This window comes from Astatotilapia calliptera, chromosome 6 (genome assembly GCF_964374335.1).
Source record: "Astatotilapia calliptera chromosome 6, fAstCal68.1, whole genome shotgun sequence".
Classification (NCBI taxonomy): domain Eukaryota; kingdom Metazoa; phylum Chordata; class Actinopteri; order Cichliformes; family Cichlidae; genus Astatotilapia; species Astatotilapia calliptera.
Genome location: NC_137427.1, coordinates 4609998 through 4629899, shown reverse-complemented (window position 1 = coordinate 4629899; position 19902 = coordinate 4609998). Strand labels below are relative to the sequence as shown.

Here is a 19902-nt window from a genome sequence, read left to right as displayed (position 1 = left end):
GGCAGTGGATGCTGTCAGGAAACCACAACAGCAAGACAGCTCCTCAAACCACCTTCACCCCTGTTTAGGTTTGCACCCTGTCGGACCTCTGCCTTACCATCCCATATTTCAGATACAATGAGGGTGTCTACTGGTAAAAACATGCATGTGCCATGGGCTACTGATTGTCACCAACACAGCCAACCTTTAAGCGAAGGAAGTGGAAAGTAAAGCTCTGGGCTCTTTGATAGGGACAAGACTTGGGTTCAGATATGTCAGCGTCGCCTGGGTTAAAATCAGAACCCAAGAGGTCAAGTCCTTCACTTGATGTTTTTCCACTGAGTGGATAAAAACATCAAGTTCACCACAGAGGATACAAAGGAAAAGGTTACCATTTCTGGAATGTGCTGTGTTCATTTATATAGGGTGGAAGCCTCAACAATGAAGTTTACCTGAAATCCACACACAGAGACTGATGCCAGCTCTTTCACTCCCGGCACCCAGTGGAACACAAACAATTAAAGAAATGTCAGATAACAACCAGGGAGAAAAATACCAACAGACAAAACAACATTACAGATTTGTTAGAGAAACTCAGAAGAATTTTCTCCAAGCATGACATTTCAGTGCACTTCAAACCCAGCAACACCCTCAAACAAAAACTGTTTCATCCCAAGGACAAAGCATCCAAACAAAAGCTCAACAAGCTCGTATACGGTGCAGTGCAGTGAGGAGAGCTCTGACCTCTTAACAGGAGATACCAAACATCCACTCCACAAAATATGGCACAACACAGATGAGCAGGACAAGACTGAGCTGTACATCTACAGCAAAGGACAAAGGTCGCTCTTTTGATGATGCCAAAGTTCACATTTTGGGCTGAGAAGGAAGTCTGTTGGAGAGAAGAGTAAAAGAGGCCATCTATGCTCGCTGTGAACGACTATCGTTGAGCAGAAATGTGGGCTTACGACACCGGCTATCAGCTACCTACAACACAGTCAGAGAGCCCCAGACATTTCAACCCCCATTCACAGCTTGTGTCATGTAACCTCATTAGCTCATATAATGCTGGGGAGGAGCAATGTCTCACAGTGGTTTAACCTGTCAGGCCCAGTGGTGGCAATAACCGCCTTTTTTACACCTCAGCTCACATCACAACTCACATGATGAATAGGAGTGTAACGACCCTTAGAATCACCTCCAAAGTAGATAGCCCCCCACTAAGGGTTTATTATCTGGGACTTTCCACCAGTTGTTATAGAACAGAAGATGCGTCTTTGATGAAAACCTAAAAAGGTCCAGCTGCCTTATTTCCGAGTTCGCGAAATCACCTGGATAACCATGAACGTGCACACAGAACTAATCTCTAAGTTAAACTAATATTTCAAAGGCACACTGCAGGGAAGCTTATTGATACAAGTAATTAAATATTAAGGAAAATGATTGAAAAACATGACTTTACAGCATTGATCAACAATTTCTTACAAATAACCAAACATTTACCTTTCATCCATCATATCTTGACTGTGACATCAATAATTCAGCAATTTGTGTAAAAACTGGAACTTTGAATTATTCTCCTGAGCCGAGTTATTATTTATGTGAATTTTCACAGTTGACTTAATTTTTTCAATTGTGATTCTGAGACCAACTTAATGAAAAATAACAGAACTTACAAAGGTAACAGATTTTAACAAGTGCTGATTTACATTACATGAGATGTTGCATTTGTATGCTTAAACAAGCACCTCTCCCCCCTCCATAGAGCCATCACCACCTTCAAACACTTCACCTACAACACCCCCCTCCTCACCCCACACAAAGGAGGATTTCACACCACCTCCTCCCACCACAACTCTTCATATTCATGAAGCAGGTGTGAGGAAGCAGTTTAAGAGTCTGAATGCTCAAAAGCTCCCGGCCCAGACGGTGTGTCTCCTGCCACCCTCAGACACTGTGCAAACGAGCTGGCCCCAGTGTTTTCTGGCATTTTCAACTCCTCACTGCAGGCATGTCATGTGCCTGCCTGCTTCAAGTCCTCTACCATAATCCCTGTCCCCAAGAAACCTAGGATCACTGGACTAAATGACTACAGACCCGTGGCTCTGACATCTGTGGTCATGAAGTCATTTGAGCGCCTGGTTCCCTCCTATCTCAAGACCCTCACGGCCCCCCTCCTGGACCCCCTGCAGTTTGCATACAGAGCCAACAGGTCTGTAGACGACGCCATCAACATGGCCCTACACTTCATCCTGCAGCATCTGGACTCCCCAGGAACCTACGCCAGGATCCTGTTTGTGGACTTCAGCTCTGCCTTCAACACCATCCTTCCAGACCATCTCCGAGGCAAGCTTTCCCAGATGAATGTGCCTGATCCCATCTGCCGGTGGATCACTGACTTCCTGACGGACAGGAAGCAGCATGTGAGGCTGGGAAAAAATGTCTCGGACTCCCGGACCATCAGCACCGGCTCCCCTCAGGGCTGTGTTCTTTCTCCTCTGCTCTTCTCCCTGTACACCAACTGCTGCACCTCCACCCACCAGTCTGTCAAGCTAATCAAGTTTGCAGATGACAAACAGAGACTGCAGCGTGTTGTGCGCTCTGCTGAGAAGGTGATTGGCTGCAGACTCCCATCTCTGCAGGACCTGTACACCTCCAGGACACTGGGGCGTGCAGCTCGGATCTCAGCTGACCCTTCTCACCCTGGACACAGTCTGTTTGACCTGCTCCCCTCAGGCAGGAGGCTCCGGTCCATTCGCACCAGAACCTCTCGCCATAAGAACAGTTTCTTCCCCTCTGCTGTTGGACACATGAACAATAACCATATGACTGTTCCCACCACTAACACATGACCCTACGCTGTGTTCACTGCATCATTCCATGTTTGGCACTGATCACCACCTGCACTCATGTATATATCTATCTACTTAGCACTTTTAATTCTTATTCTTATTTTTATTTTCATGTCTATTTAAGCGTAATTTATGACAGTATGTTTGCACTGAAGCACCGCAGCAATTTCCTAATGTTGTAAACCTGCTCAACATTTGGCAATAAAACCCCTTTCTGATTCTGATTCTGATTCTGAAACTGCCTTCAGTTTAGAAGACTGTGTGATCAGAAGTTTGATGCAAACATCCAGAAAGCGTCAGTCATCATAAAATGCTGCAATAAATGGGCAACCTGCAGTATTCAATGGGAGAAACCTAATAATTATGAATTGCAATAGTCAAGCCTAGAAATAATAAATACATGAACTAATTTTTCAGCATCACTCTGAGACTGTTTCTAATTTTAGAGATATAAGCATTGAAGGACATATCCTGGTCGAAAATGTGTGGCCAGCATCTGGTTAGACACCATGTTATGGATGTGTAGCTTATGTATGACCACCAGTTTGCTATACTGGTTTAAAAAGCACAGCTAAAGCCAGTCTAAATGGCTGGGTTTGGGCACATTTATGACTTACATATAACACAACACTCCTTATGAACTAGCTTAAGATTCACTTAATCTCACTGAGGGGTGATGTGCACATTTTCAGGTTAAATAAATCTCTCATTTACAAACATCTTCTTGATTTTGCTCCAGATTTTCGGTCTGGTTTATTCTTTCTGCTTTAATTATTCTTGAAATGTGTCTCAAACGGCACCAGATTCCCTTTGTGGAACACTGAGTTGATTGGGGATAATATAGTGAGGCATACACATGTGCACATAAAAGTCCTGCCTGCAATCCACACTGCTTATCGGGGTAATATCAGTGCAATGAAATCCAAAGAACTCTCTGCAGATCTGTGTGGTTACACTGTGGTGAGGCAGAGATCAGACCAAGGGTAGAAAATCATTTCTAAAGGTTTGAGTGTTCTGGGGAGAATATGGTCTAAATATTTATCAAATGGAAGACATTTGAAACCATCTGGACCTTTCCGAGAGTTGGCTGTTGGGACAAGCTGAGTAAACAAGCAAGTAGAAAGTTGACCAAGAAATCAGCCTGCCAAAAGGATGAGCATCCCAACAGCTCGCTGTCAGTCACTTTTACAGCAGTCAGATAGAAGCAAGTTTTAGTCTCTCAGAAATTGTCAGACTGCTTTCAGTTAGTAGTTCATACTTTCCATCCAATTTGGTAACACTTGAAAGGGAGATTGGGATAATAATAATAATAATAATGGATTGCATTTATATAGCGCTTTTCAAGGCACCCAAAGCGCTTTACAATTCCACTATTCATTCACTCTCGCATTCACACACTGGTGGAGGCAGCTACGGTCGTAGCCACAGCTGCCCTGGGGCAGACTGACAGAAGCGAGACTACCATATCACGCCATCAGCCCCTCTGGCCAACACCAGTAGGCGGTAGGGTAAAGTGTCTTGCCCAAGGACACAACGACCGGGACAGAGAACCTTACAGTATGCTAATAAAATCTATGCATGTAAACTTCACACAGAAAGGCTCCAGCTTTTCAGCTGGCCAGCTGTTTAAAAGCAGGAACCTTCTTGGTGTGGGATGACAGTGGGATAACCATTGCGCCACTGTGTGTGGATTCTCTCAGACATACATGTAAGGTTAACAAGTGATTCTTTCACCACCCATGACTCAGAATTGGATGAGTGGTTTAAAAAATGGATAATATGGTTACTGGAACCCTGTAGATTTCAGTGGTTGGTGCTATTTCCCCACAGTAAGAGGGCTCTGAAACTGAGCCCTCCTGAGGATTTTATTTGTACAGACTTTCGATGTTTTCAAACTGTGACTAAATGGGTTTTCTCCAGGTGCTCTGGTTTCCTCTCACAGTCCAAAAACATGCCTGTTAGGTTGGTTGATTATTCTAACTTGTGTGCATGTCACTGGTAATTTAAAGCACACTGATGACTATTAAGCAAGATAACTTCTGTATAAATGTCAGTCCATTTCAATAGTATTGACGTCCTACTCATACAACAAGTCAATTGATTGTATTGTATTGTATGGCTTGTGGTGTAACAACTAAATTAATGTTAGCTGGCACTGATTAAAAAAATAATGACATTTAGCAAATGTCCCCTTAAGTGACAGCAAAATATCCTGAAATAGTTTCACAATTAAAACAAATACTTTGGTGTTTAGGATGAAAGGAAGGAAGGATCCATGTCAGTGCTTTTCCCCACTATCGCTGAATAAATAAGGCCACAAACCTGTGTAAGTGTATTCTTTTTTTGTTTGTTTGTTAAACCTTTTCCCTTTAATAAGGAAAAATAAGGACATTTGGTACAAAAATATGGACCAGATTCACCGGCGCTTGTTAAGTACACCCCTTCAACTGTTTATGAACAAAAATATCTAATCGACCAATCGCATGGCAGCAATTCAATACATTTAAGCCTACTGGAAATAATTGGTGTAGCTGTGGTGAGATGTATTTAACCACGCATGTGGTACATGTTATTTCTGTAAGCTAATAACCAAGCAGATAACATCACAACCTATTTGGGATTTTATGAAGTCATATTTTAATCTAAATTTGTTACTACAAACTACATTAAACGGGTAGTTGGAAAAAATATGTTGGGGGGGAAAAGTCCTTGTTTCCAGACCTCCGTTCTCATTTTAAAAATAACAAAGCACCTTTTCTTAAATAATGAGATTTGTTTTCTCAAATGACGTTGTAAAGCACTTTGTCAAGCTGAAGTTTTTCTTTATTTCTTTGACCTTTACTGTAAATTGAAGACGCAGAACATAAAGTTCAATACTTATAAAAAATACTACAATTAAATTCAAGGGAAAAATGTCAGGAGAAGAAAGAAAACCAAAACCATAATAACCTCGTTTTCTTAATTCCAAAGCACCTTTTCCTAAACAGAGGAACTTCCTCCAAAGGAAGCAGCAAAGCAAACCACATTGTCAAGCTGAAGTAATCTGGTGACAGAGCAACATACGGGAGGAAAAAGTCATAAAAAATTCTATGTAAGAAATAAAATTTAAGATTTCAGAAAAAAAACCCCACAAAAAATGGCCATTATCATTTTAAAAAAGTATTTACAAAATCGTAAATGCTTTTTGGAGGCTGCCGTGAGTACGTGTGTTTATATTTTGGTGAGTGACGCCAGGAACAACAGCTGTGACGTTTCACGACAGCTTCGCCGCCCCAACAGTGCATTCTGGGTTCAACTCAAGATGGCTGCGCCCTTGCAGAAGTGCTGAAGAAGTGCCTCTTCGGAGAAATTCCCGGAATTATTTGAGATTTCCTCGAAGACCGTCGCTCGGAGCCGACTACCAGGACCGCTGGTACGTAGAAGGAGTCCACGCGAGCCCAGTCATTGATAAGTGCGGCCGCCGTTACGTGTGGCTGTGGCAGACTGTCCGTGTGAAGATGGGCCTCGCCTGCAGCCCCTTCCCATAGCGAAGAGCCGTGGGGAGAGGAGCCGCAGATTCCCCTGCAAACACGCGCCCGTGCAGCTCGGATTTGACGGCTTTGACTTACTCTACAGGCTCTGGACGCTGCCCTACAATTTGCTGACCAGGATTGTGTGTGCGACCGTGTCTGTCATTGTCCGGAGAAGGAGAGCTTCCACAGCCCGGGCTGATAATCCCACCGCACCAAGGTCTGCACCTGCACGCTTCGCTGACACTCTAGGTGCCTTTTCTGCACATTTGATCGGTCTCCTTATCTCTGTCACGCGTGTGTGGTTCAGAGACTCGCTTTAAAAAGGCTTTAAGTGAATATTACTGGCCTCGGTGCAGTCTGACACCTGACAGCAGAGCTGTTACATTAGCCGCGCTAGTTTAGCTTAGCTAGCTGGACTGGACTGAGCCTGCTGCTCGCCAGCATCCGTGCAGCCAAGTTTAACACAGCTGGGCCGTTTTAGCACGAATGCAGAGGCAGTAAAGATAAAAACCCATCGACCTCCTGTCCCGTGGCTCCAGCTGTAGAGCTGAAACATCTCTACAGCTGTTGCTTTGCTACAGAGTCAGGCAGCTAGCCTGTTCAAATAAAGTAGAGGAAGCCAGATGTGAGTGTGTTTGGTTTCAGTTGCTGTTGTGGGTTTCATTCAAACAGGATTCACAGCAGCAGATTCACACGGCATAAAAATGACTCATAACCACCATCCCATGACTTAAAGGGCATAAAGTGGAAAAGTCAGCTGCCAGTGTTGATAATCAGATTATTATCTGAGTGTAGAAACAGTCTGCTTGGTATAGCCCATAACAACAGTACAAGGAGGGATGGAGCTGTTCTTACTTTATCGGACAGTAGCAGGTACTCTGGCTTCTTCCCACAATGCTTGTTAAGTGTTTTAGTAATTATAAATTGACTGTGTTACCCCTGCTTTCTAATGCTAGCTTGGATAAACCCTCACCAATCCTGTATAGGAAGCATTTAAGAGGACGGAACTTTATCAGATGATTGGTGATCCATATTGACAAAGCAGACTTTGGCCCAAAAGAAATGGCTTGTATCTGTGATGATAGCATGGCCAAGAGGGACAAACATATGCAATAATGTACAAACAGGGGCGGCTGCCTCTCAGGTCACGTCTTCATCCTGTAGAACTTCAACAGCTGCACAAAGAGACGTGGATCGAAGTCATGATGCTTAATTTTTTTATACTTGTGCTAAGATAATATAATGAAACGTTTTATTACTGAAAAAGGAAGCAAAAGTTCTTTTACATGTTGTTTAAACACTGAAGACGTTTGAATGAATAAATTCATCTAAATCTGGATCTAAGTCTCGAGCTCTCTGAACAGGCCTCCTGCAGTTATCTGACAGTGCGCTTTTATTGCTGTTTAAATTTTCCTATGAATATCTCAGTTGGTAATCAAAAATGTATTTAGGATTGCTTACATCTATTGTGTATATATTCTGTTTTTACTTTCTTTCTTTATTATTTATCATCCATTACTTAATAAAATAGCTGCACAGTAGCACATTTGGCTGCATCTGGACTGGAAATGTCTCCAAATTATGTTTTAAGATTTTTATTTATTTATTTTTGAGACTAATGTCAATATCGACTATATGTAGCAATTAAATGGCTAAAGTGAGCCTGCCAATCTTTTTGTGGATACCCAGTAGCTACAGCCAAAGACACTTCAAAATCAAACCAGTGACATTAACATGAGCGCTCTCCCAGCAGGGCCCTGATGAAAATGGACTCAGACTTGCTTCATTCACCGGCTGTGGGCCTCGCTGAGGAAGAGGAGGCCGATATGAATGACTGGAAACTTCCCTTGGCCTTCATGAAGAAGAGGCACTCAGAGAAGATTGAGGGCTCCAAGGCCCTGGCGCAGAGCTGGCGGATGAAGGACAGGGTAATTTCTCTTCTCATCCATGTACAGGAGTAAATCAAGAGCCTGAGGATGTTTCCTGTGTGAGCTCTGCTTTGAGGTCACAGAGGCTGTTTTTCCTTTTATCTCAGCTCATAGCGACCTGTATAGCTGCATTTTCATGCTCATATATCTGATGGGACTGTTAGTTTTAAGCAGGAACCAATAAAACAGGAAATCTAAGATTGTTGATTTAATTTAATGAGTTTTGATGCTTTAGATGTAGCTTTAGAAAGACTGTTATTTTTAAAAGATAAATATTATAGTATGTTTTTTTTTTTCCCCCTCTAATCAGCAGTTCCCACAAAAAGATCAAACTCTGATATCATCTTTCATGTAACGTATTGATTGAGCATTAATTTTTATCCTAGAAGGATTTCTTGTGGTTTGTAACTACAGCAGAAAATTCCTGCTTTATAGGACAGGGTGGGTCAAATGGTTATCCACGGGGCCAGTTCTCAAAAATTCAACTCATTAAAAAGACAAATCAAATTCCTTGATGCTACATGCTGTGCTTCAAGAGCTTATCAGTCTTTAAACAGCAGCAAATCACTGGCTACCCTCGTCTCTATTACTCTGCCAATTCATTTCATTCTGCTTGATTACCAGCTACCAATGCTACGCTTTCAGGGGGAACCTAAAAGGGTTTCCCACATGAATGGTCACCGTGTGTTTCAGCTCCCATAAAGCTGCCGTTTGATCCACTGCAGTGCTACCAACCTGATTATTTTATCGCCTCACGGCTACAGAGCACTGCCATTATAATGATGGCAAATGTCACTTAGTTGTACATAACCCTCAGAAACTCTGCACCGATTGTAGAAATTCACCCAGATGAAAATTTAAAACTTCGCTGCTGTTAGGACATGAGTTGAATTACTCCGCAGTGCCCGCTGAGGTGTCAAGCTGCAGGGAAATGAAGGCATCATTAAATGTGGAGCTGCTATTGATTTAAAAGAGGTAATATGGGCTAGCTGAAATGGACATTCCTATCAGGAAGTCATGCTAAATCAACCGTGTTAAATCTTTCATTGCTCAGAGCATTTTCAGGCCCTCCGTCCTCATTTGTAAACTTGGAAGAAGAATGTGTCCTTTCACATGTCTGGGCTACGAGAGCTTTATTTGTGTGTCTTATGCAGAACAGAATTTAGCTTTGAATTTGACTGTAGCCTGGGGATTGGGGAATTCAGAATGCATTTGAATGTTTTTTTTTTTTTTTTTTTTCTGAAAAACATGATTAAGATATCAATGTCGATTGTACGCAGTATGTGAAAGGTGGTTGAAGCCATTTTGAAGTCATCTTCTGGTTCGTAGATTGGTTGTCCATTTTTGTTTCCTTTTGAGCAAGAAGTGACCGTATGTAGATGAGACAGCAAGTACTAAGTTGCTGGCTCAGCCTAGATACACAGATACCTGCTAATTAGTTTTTAAATCATCAGTTCTAGAAGAACCACTATTTAATCAACTGAAGTGGAACAGCAGATTGCTTGGAAGCTTTGTACCACATGGAATCCCATGTTATTTGTCAGATAATTTCATTAAACATACTCTGGGCACAACGGCACAGTTATGGTTGAGAGGTCAGTGACTCTGGTTAGGTGAGGTGAATCCTAGCAGATGCTCACTGGCGACCTGCTGAAAAAAACTGTTGTAATTGTCTCCATGTAGGTTGTAACAATTTTGTAACAATTTTTATAACTTGATACTGAACCATGTATTTAATGCTGTAAAGTTGTGTTAATATGGGAGTCTAGGCAGATTGGCTCACTTTTGGACCAGGCCTCAAGTGGCCATTAGTAGAATTGCAATTTCTGGCAGTTGGCGTCGCGTCAGTGAAGGTGAAGCATAGCAGGCAGCTATCAACTACACCCGCCTGTGTCGGCACTCGCAGAGCACACTCAGAGCACACGCAAAACTGAAATTCGTGTGTGTCAGAAATCGTAATCTTGTCAGAAGTGACATGAACATGAATGCTAACATTTTAAAAGGCAGCAGAAACAGCAAATCCTCTGCTGTGGACACATTGAGAAAACGTGGTGTTGAATACACCACCATTTCCATTATAATAAAAATAAATAAAAAGGTCCAGCGCAGCGAGACCGGACGGACACCTAACTTTAAGTCCTGCTGCTGATTGCTGCTAGTGTACATTAGCCAGTTTTGTTTAATTCTGTTTATTTTTCTGATCTTAGAGCAGAATCATAAAGGACACAGATGAGGCTGTAGTGCTTCTTAGGTTCATTTTACCAGTGAGTTTTGCATTCGTCAGAATTTTTATCTAGTTGATTGATGATGATGATGGTGATGGAGTTCTGATAATGTGGAGTGCTTTAGTAGAAACCCTTTAATGACATGAAGGTTTAGACCTGCAGCTTCACATACTTTCACCTCTGGTAGTTGAGACCACATGTAGTGCTTTGGCTGATTTAAGGTGACTGACAGTATCGATAGGAGTTTGCTTAGAGAACAAGTTGGTCAGCAAAAAGTTAAGGCTGGCAAAAGAGGCATGCCGTGAGAAGGCTTTTAAAAAAACTCTTTCTGCACTTTGGGGAAGAAAGTTCATGATTTAGTTCAATTTTAATAACATTGTGTTAAATGTCTGGGCATTTTACATCTTAAAATCAAGACCAAAGCGTATTATAGAGAAGAAAAAGGCAAATGACTCTAACAGAGGTCAGTCAGAGGTCTTGTTCTGTGAGACACATTGAGTTGACTCGGTATGGTGACAGGTAACCTGCACTATTACTAGGCTTATTGGTTCAAATTGTGTGTTTAGTCCGCTGTTGGTTCAGTCACAGCTTTTGAGTCATCTGTGTGTTTGCAGTCATCTGCAGCCACTCGGAGCAAAGCAGGATTGTGTGTACAGCTGCTGAACCTACCAAGTAGAATCACGATAACAGCTATCAGATATCCTGTAAGAACGCTTGTACAGTACAGGGCAAAGTCAGGTGACGAGCAGCTGACTTTAACTAATAAAGCGCCATGTCATTTTTGATCAGAAAGCATGTCGTGGTAGTAGTTAGGTTGGTGGAAGGATCACATTTCTTTTATCGAGCTGTCAGACCTGAAGTCGAGCATTTAGTCTGACTGAGCGTTAATGAGCGGGGTTAGGTTTGCAGTGATTTTTTTTTCTTTCTTTTTTTTCAGGGGTTTGATTGACTCCCATCGATAAACTGAAAAACCTAAACTAGTGCTGTCAGCACTTTCATATCTATTTTTGTCCCTCCCCTCCCCCACAGTGAACAGAGAGCATGAAACCTTTATCTTGATGGCACAAAAACCTGAACATCCACCTGTAGAGATAATGGATTGCAGTGCAGGGCGTTATTGATTCTCAGGATGTACACTTTATTTTTAGCCCAATAGTTTCCAAACATCAGCTGACACTGACCATTTTAACAGATGTCACACTTGGTATGACTGTATTAAGAATCAGCATTTTAAACAAAATAGTGCTTCATATTTGCCTTGATTAGCTTTCAAGTGCCTGAATAGTTGTTACGCTAGCTTTAGCTTGCAGTGTCTGCACTCATTTATTTTTGAGAACCTTCTAAAGGCTCGAGCCATCTTTGGCTTTGCATGGAGTTTTTGTGTTCTTGGGCTTTTTTTTCTTGATTCATACTACCAGTCTTCTAAAATCATTAGCAGCTGGCTCCATTTTGGATTCACATACAATTCTCTAATTTATTAAGTTGCACTATTAATCAATTAATTGACTTTTTTTTTTTTTTTATTAGTAAAGACCACAAAATATTCCCAGTACCTCTGGGGTTTTCAAAGTGTGCAGAGCCACAGAAGATGGGATGATTACCATCAGGTGAAAAATATGAAGTGGGGATGATTTAAAAACAGAATGATGATGCTGCAGTGCTAACCTTTAACAGGTTCTCCTTGAATTTTCTCAAATTGGGTGGATTACAGAGTACACACTTTTTTTGTTTTTGAAGTGGAGAGCCACTGAGTTTGATTGCAAGCTAAATGACACAATGGCTAAATATTTATTCTGGAACATCTGAATCTTTGATAATATTACTGAGTTAGTCATTTGCTTTGGTAAATTTTGTTGTTGAAAGGCAATTCTTTCACTCCAGGATTTCTTCAAAAACTTCCTTTCCTTAAATTCTCTCTTCCTTAAACACCTCATGTCACGACGCTGCCACCACTACACTGCAGGGATTTGACAGTTTGTGAGCTTTGCCCCGCTGCCTACCGTCCTTCCCAAAGAGACTTCTATTTTCTTTTGCATTTATATTAAAACATGTAATGGCATCAGGGCTTTAAATATTGTTTTGAATGATAGATAAACTGTCTCAAAGCAGCATGAAACTTGAGCTGTCATGCATGCACAGGAACTTTTCGCTTCCTACCTGTCATGCTTCACAATCCCTTGTTGAGCTGCAAGCGGTTTGACGTTAGACTGGTTGATGCAAACTTGTCCTCTTATAGTGTAACAGTTTCTTCGTAAACGCTGACGAAACCCTGCCCCGACTCGATAGCCTGTCTGTCACAGGAATGGCCTCATTGTGCTTGTTTTTAGGACTGGTTCAGGTTGTTGGGCATGAAGGCAGATCAGCATTAATTTTACAGCTAAACAGGATATGTACAGCATCATCAGCGGGTGGGTGAGAAGTTCATATCGACCCCTTTACACATCATTCTGGATACAGTGTTTAACAAACTTATTAGACTGCCTGTCATAAAAACAAGACGACAAATATTTTAGAAATCTGTCAAAAACTTGTGTAGAATCTAAAAAATATGGAAAATACATTTATACACCCAATTTCAGCCATCAGACTGCACTTTACAGAAGTCGCATTAGACGCATTAGTAGAAACAACACTTAATTTGATCCTATCTTGCCTGTCAGTTTCTGCATAAAGATGAAAAGGCCAAACCTTCCAGTGTTAAAAATGAAAAATATTGAACTCTATTTTGTAGGGCTGCACGATTAATCGTTAGAAAATCGCGATCTCGATTCATACTTATGTGCGATCTCATTTCCAAATGACAACGATTTAAAAAAAAAGAAAAAAGAAAAAAAAGAAAACGACGACGATTGTACCGCATTTTGATCCGGGACGTAATCTGCATGAAAACAAGCGCCCACTCTTCCTGCTCAACAAATGACAAGGGCGGAGCCTTATACCACGTGATACAGAAGCTGGCTGCTAAAATTAGCAGGGAAACAACAACGGAGAGCACCTCAGGGATGACGAGAAAGTGACAGGAGAAAATCCGTCCCGGTCAACCACCCAAACATTAATAACGGGAACCTTATACAGCGCTTCCCTATACACGTCGAACTCCCGCAGGCACAAAGAAATTACGGAGGCTATTACTTATCACCTGACCAAAGATATGGCTCCCATCAACACTGTGCAAAACAAGGGATTTAGGAAAATGATCAACACCCTAGACAAACACTACACAGTGCCGTCCCGCAACTATTTTTCTATTGTTGCACTACCTGCTCTATACACGCAGCGTCGAGCAACGGTGGAGACGGAATTTCAAGCAGTACAACATTTTGCGGCAACAACAAAACGTGAGACATTTGTTGTTTTTATGTTTATTTATTATTTTTATCTTCAGTCTCAACTGTTACGAAGTTGATGTGCAGTTAATAAGTGCAATAAATATTTATACTGGAAAAGAAAATCGTGAGAGAATCGTGATCTCAATTCTAAGCCAAAAAAGCGTGATTCTCATTTTATGCAAAATCGTGCAGCCCTACTATTTTGCTCATAATGCAATACCCTGTTAACACAGTGTAGGGAGGTAGTTTGATTTTGTACTTGTGCATTTTTATTTTCCCTTGTGTTTTTTTTATTACTGCTGATCAAAAGACAAAAGCAAAGCTACACCAGCTGGAAAGAGCTGGTTTCCCTGTCTTTCATGTAGTTTTCACATCTTATATCAAACCCAGAATGTGACTCGTCCTTCGACATGTCTGTGGACATCAGATTTTGGAGATACAAGTAAAGTGTGGCTTCATTTTTCACTGATTTTCCTCCATGATGGTGTGACAGCGTTTTAAAATTGTCAGCAATGAGTTTTTTGTTACTTTGTTGTAGTGACAAAAAATTGTTGTTGTAACATTTAGTCAAAGCAGAATATTGAATTGTTGTAGCAACTTTTCAAAAAAAAAAAAAGGCCTGAGGTTTTTTTTTTTCTCTTTTCTTTTCCCCGTCTAAGATTCTAATGGACTTATCGGGCAGTTTAGCGACCTTTTTGTTTTGGATTTACACATGGCTCAAGGCAATCTTTTCCTTTTTTCAGGACTCTGATCACCAAATTAAATGTGTTTTCTAGGAATTCATTATTATATGGCAGGGAGTATGGGAGTAATGCTTGGTTTTTATAGCTTTGTGGTTTGTATTGGTTGGTAAATGACCTATAACACACGTTTCTCTGACTATTGATCACACACATACGATTCAATTAAATATGTCTCCTTTCTTTCCCTGCTGGTTTCCAGACATGGTGCGTTTTTCAGCTTAACGATAATGAAATCAATAAGTCATCAATATCCAAGCTCATAACAATAATAATAATAATGTGGAAACAAGACAGGTGGGCTGTGCTGGTTTTACTTCTGCTTCATTAGTTGAATTCAATCAATGCGTGCAGTTCATTAGGGAGCATATAGACTTTTAGCTACCGAGCCATGAAAACAGAATGTATTTGCAAGGTGCTAAAAAGAATTGCACGCTAACGATTTTACGTTGATTAAAACAGCGACTTTGCTTAAATATCTGCAAATTCCATTAAACTGCTAGCTCCAAATTAAATACCAGTTGGTTAACAACGTCCCGACTTGTCAGGAGCAGAATATTAACGCTGTCAGGAAAGAACAGAAGTTTTGTTTTTTTTGATGAGGTTACACTCTTTTTTTGACACTTCCAAGAAATTCAAAAACAGTATTGCATTGATATGAGTGCATCTCCATTCCACCATCTTGTGTTTCCTCTTTATGTTACTGTAATTAGTGCAGAGATAATGGTGATGTTTTCATTTGCCATGAAGACTGATGAACTGTATCAGTCATTCTCTTGTGGTTGAGATGGATGTAGAAGGTTTGGCAAGTAAACAGTGTGATGTGGGATATTGTCTTGGCTTTCTGTCTGGTAGGAAATAGCATCAGCCTTGTTCAATAGAACTAATGTCAAAATACCAAATAAGTTTATTAAACTATGCCAAAATCTTTTTTAGTGCTCTGAGTGCTGAAGTAGAGTAGAAAAGCGCTACATAAGCACCAGATCACTTTTTACACATAAATGCAGCTGTCCGGTCTTTAAGTGATGATATGATGAATCCTGCTTCCGGGTCCAAACTACTCTGCGTTTAATAAGGTTGTTGTGATTTTAACTTGTTTCAATGCTTTGTGTCTTGTTCTATTTAATCTCAACTCAGTGATCCCGCAGTGTTCGTTTGACTTTAGGAGCTGAAGCGTAGTTTGGGCCCAGACACGGCTAGTGACGTCAGTAGGGATGGGTACCGGTATCCAGTGCCGTTATGGCAAACAGTAGTAACCAGAAAAGCAGCGCACATTTTGGTGCTTTATTTCGGTGCTTTTTTTCCTGAGATGTCATACACTTTGGATTCTAGCCAATCATTTTACCTTTGCAAGGATAGTAGGCGGGCCCAGGTATGTACGTTCTTTTAGAGCAGAGCTACAGATTAAAAATGCCCAAAGCGAAGCGGTCAAAAGTCTGGCTGTACTTCACAGCAAAAGATGCAAACTCAGCAGCCTGCAACAAGAAGAAGAAAGAAGAAGAAAGTGTACTTTATTGGTCCCCGTGGGGAAAATCCCTCTCTGCATTTAACCCATTCACTCAGTGAAGCAGTGGGCAGCCACTGGGCGCCCGGGGAGCAGTGTGTAGGGACGGTACCTTGCTCAGGGGTACCTCAGGGGAATCGAACCCCCGACCTTCCGATCATGGGGCCACCACTCTACCTACTGAGCTATCCCTGCCCTAGTGCTTTAAGGTGATACCGTGCAAAAGAGGTAACACCTCGAATCTGATGAAACACCTGGTGACGTATAGCATTTTGTTAAAAGCCGAGAAATTCGCCCTACTTGATAGCTTGCTGCGAGACCTCACATCGAGCACATCAGTAGATGTGCTCGATGGGTGGGTTGCCTGTTATCGGACCCGGAGTTAGCAACATCCCCCAAAAACCCAAAGAGTAGTGTCCTGGCCCCTAGCCCTGCCAGTGTAGCAGAAATGATGAGGATGATGATGGCAGCAGCAGCCATTCTTCTCTGCGTGAGTAGCTTAATGTTGTTCGTGTGTAATTTACGTTGAGTAGGCTAACCACGTTATTACATTAATGCACGTAAGGTGAACTAGCAAACACCGTCGTAGTTACATGCGGCTGTCTTCTTGTTTGATGGCAGATACTCCCTTCACCCTGGCCAAAAAGGCTAAAATGACCAAAGAAAAAGTGGAAAACAGCTAAAAATGAGAGGTTTTTGGACAAAGTTTGTATTTTTTCCATTGTTTAAGCACTGCTTCCAGCCAAGAGTGATGCCATAAATCCCCTATAGCTGCAAAAAAGGCTAACATTCTTATCTTTTTTACAAAAAAACAGCTAAACATGAGAGGTTTTTGGACAAAGTGTGTGTGACAGTTGTTTTTTTTCCTACATGTTTCCAGCTATTTCTTTAGCTTCTATTTTTCAACCTGGCTCAAAGTGCAAATAAAACATGACAAGAGAAACCCCACTAATGACTAGACACACACATGTAATTGGAGACGGCCATTTACAACATTAGCATAGGGTACTAGACAGGGTGGACCTTGGGCAGGTTGTCGGTATTTCAGAGGGCGACTTGGTGATTGTTTAAATGGTCCGACTTTGTCCTAACGGGCAACTTAACTTTTCCAATCTCATACTTTCACTATTTGACCGTAATCTCTGTAAATAGATGTCTCCATATGAATATGTAGTCCCAATTCTATTGGTCAATCATGTTTGCCACAGTACTGGTTGCATTGACATATGTCATGTAGGTGAAAAATGTCTAGCAACACACCACCAACCAAAAATGTTATAAAATGGCAAATTGTGTGAAGTAAATGTTATTGTCAAATGTGGATTGTGAAGGTCAATGCAAAATTTTTTGTGTGACTTTCTTTGTGACTGTTAGGAAAAGAACTCCATAATTTACATTATAACTAGCATCTACACATGTGGTGTTCTTCAAGCTGTGTAAACGGGATGACGGCTCGGTTATCGGGTCTCCAACTGTCTGTGTCCGCAACAGAGTAGAATCGAGGCCTTACTCTTTCTATTTGGTTCTATTCACTCGGTGTGAAACCTAGCCCTGTTTAGATGATCACAAAGCTGATATACTGGCAGGAATGGAAGAAATGTGCACATGAAGCCAACACTGTTGCCTCACAGCGGGAACGTCCTCTTTTTGAATCGATCAATTGGCCGTGTGGAGTTTGCATGTTCTCCCTATGTCTCTGCGAGTTCCCTGCAGGTACTCCGGCTTCTTCTCACAGTCCAGAGACACACAGTTAGTGGGATTAGGTTAATTGGTGATTCTAACTTGGCTGTAGGTGTGAATGGTTGTCTCTCTGTGTTAGCCCTGTGAAAAACTCGCAATCTGTCCAGCGTGTACCCTGCCTCTTGTCCTCTGGCAGCTGGAATAAGCTCCAACCCCCCCTGCGACACTGAATTGAATAAGTGGAAGAAAATGGATTGATGGCACATGAAGCTCTTCCTCAATAGCTCTCAGTAGCTCGCTCTCTTTTGAGTTTTTATGGCAGCTATGCTGGTTTCTCCTGGTCCTATACTGTCTTATCCTTTCCATAAACTGCTGCTTTCTTGGCCCCAGTCAAGTCATTCAGTGACAGTGAGGGGAAATAAAACGACAACTTCTAAAGAGTGTTTAGATGCTTTTCTATCATCTCTCACTGTGCAGCATTGTTGAAATTTGCTTGCCATTTTGGAGTGAGTGGGAACATGCCAAAGGATTGCACTTTCTAGATGTTATTGCCAGAGGTGCACCTTTTGAACAAAATCCATTTTGTCTGTGCTTGTGAGTAGGTTTTCATTTTGGCCTTGCATTTATGTGTTCAGTTCATTCATATGCTGAAATATATCTAGCATTTGTGCCGGCCTTTGCACACCACTCATAACTTGAAACAGCTTTGCATCATCGCACCCGTCATCAGTCAAAAACGCTGTTGGTCAAACACAAGTCGGTACTTTGCTGCGCCACAGCCAGTTCTTAAGGAGCAACAAGTGTGCAAATCATCCAGCACTGGATCTCTTTCTCTCTGCTAACGAAGCCTTTGCTATGTCGTCCACGACTGCTCATACAGACGTTCTCCATGCTCAAGACATTCTGATATGAGCTGATATTTTTTTGTTTTTGAGATTTGGCTTCAAATTCGCTACTAAGCAGCTTGCATTTAGAGCTCTGGGAGACCTTTTCTCATTTAAGTTACCTGTTTCTTAGTGTTTTCTTTGAAGTTGAAGAAAATAGTCCTCGTTTTTGTTTTGAAGTAGCAGATGTTTAGCTTACAGATTGCATTTAAGCTTTTCTCTGCACACTAAGCATAACAGAGTTGGTGCAGCTGGATCTCCAGTGAAAGGAAACCCAGACAAACAACGCTCGCTGGATTGCCTCGAGCTCACAGTTTTTGCTTTGATTGGACCACCACTCATGCCAGACACTTCACCTGTATTATCAATTTGTCCGGCCCCAGTTGGGAGTCTTCATTTTTTCTTTTTCAAATATTTATCCATTGTTGTTATGTCTCATCACTGTCTGTTGTCTTAATTCAACAAATTCATTATTGCGCTACATGCTGCTTCACACGAACATGAAAGAGTATTTTATTATTCTGCCAGTCACTGCATCAAAGACACAGATGCTCAACAATGGCCGATTATTTGCAGTAATTAAATAATCATTTTATAGACTAATTAAGTGACGTGAAATAATTTCCCATGGCACACCTGACGATCTGTCATGGTGCCACAGATAAAAAGCACAGGCTTAGATAACAAAGAATTAACCTTTTTTATAGGTTGTATAAGTTATTGTGCGTTTATAAAATAGGTAACTTTTTCACTAATGACGGTGACGATGATAATAGAGGTGCAGTTTACCACTAGCTTACTATTAGCTTGTAGAGTCAGGCAAGCATCCACTGGTGGTTCACCTGTTCACCTGAGCTCTCCTACATCTGCAAAAAGGCCTTGATGTCTTTAAAGACTGTTGTATAGAGATGAATGTAATGTTGTAGAGATGAAGCCACCCGTGAGTAACTTTAGAATCACGATGGAAATATCGGGCAGCTGAGCGGCGTGATTTCCCACTAGAGTTTCTTTTGTGTTGTGCTTTATTGTCGTCTACAATGAAAATGCAGCTGTGGAAAACTATAAAACTTCACTGAACAACACAGTCTTTGTCCGCCTCTACCAGCCATGTATGGGTCCATTTCCTTTTTGTCTCCTTGCTTCCCGTTTACAGTAATTCATAACATAGTAAACACTCTTTCCTCCATTTTAATGTACCTGCCACATTTGCAACTTTTTGATCTCCAAAACGTAGTCTTTATATTTAAAAAGCAGATCAATGTGTAGTGA

At 41.4% G+C, this 19902-nt stretch overlaps 1 protein-coding gene across 4 annotated transcripts in view; it reads left to right on the top strand.

Moving 5' to 3' along the window:
- Positions 1–6110: 6110 nt before the first annotated feature.
- Positions 6111–19902, top strand: part of rptor (regulatory associated protein of MTOR, complex 1) — a 198478-nt gene continuing 184686 nt past the window's right edge. For 2 of the 4 annotated variants that reach the window (XM_026169800.2, XM_026169799.2), the window contains exons 1-2: positions 6426–6560; positions 8097–8271. In XM_026169800.2, the coding sequence (XP_026025585.1) occupies positions 8104–8271 (168 nt within the window). In that variant the 5' untranslated portion in view covers positions 6426–6560; positions 8097–8103. Of the gene's footprint in view, positions 6244–6425; positions 6561–8093; positions 8272–19902 lie in introns of those variants that run through there. The other 2 variants (XM_026169798.2, XM_026169801.2) reach the window with 2 other exon arrangements.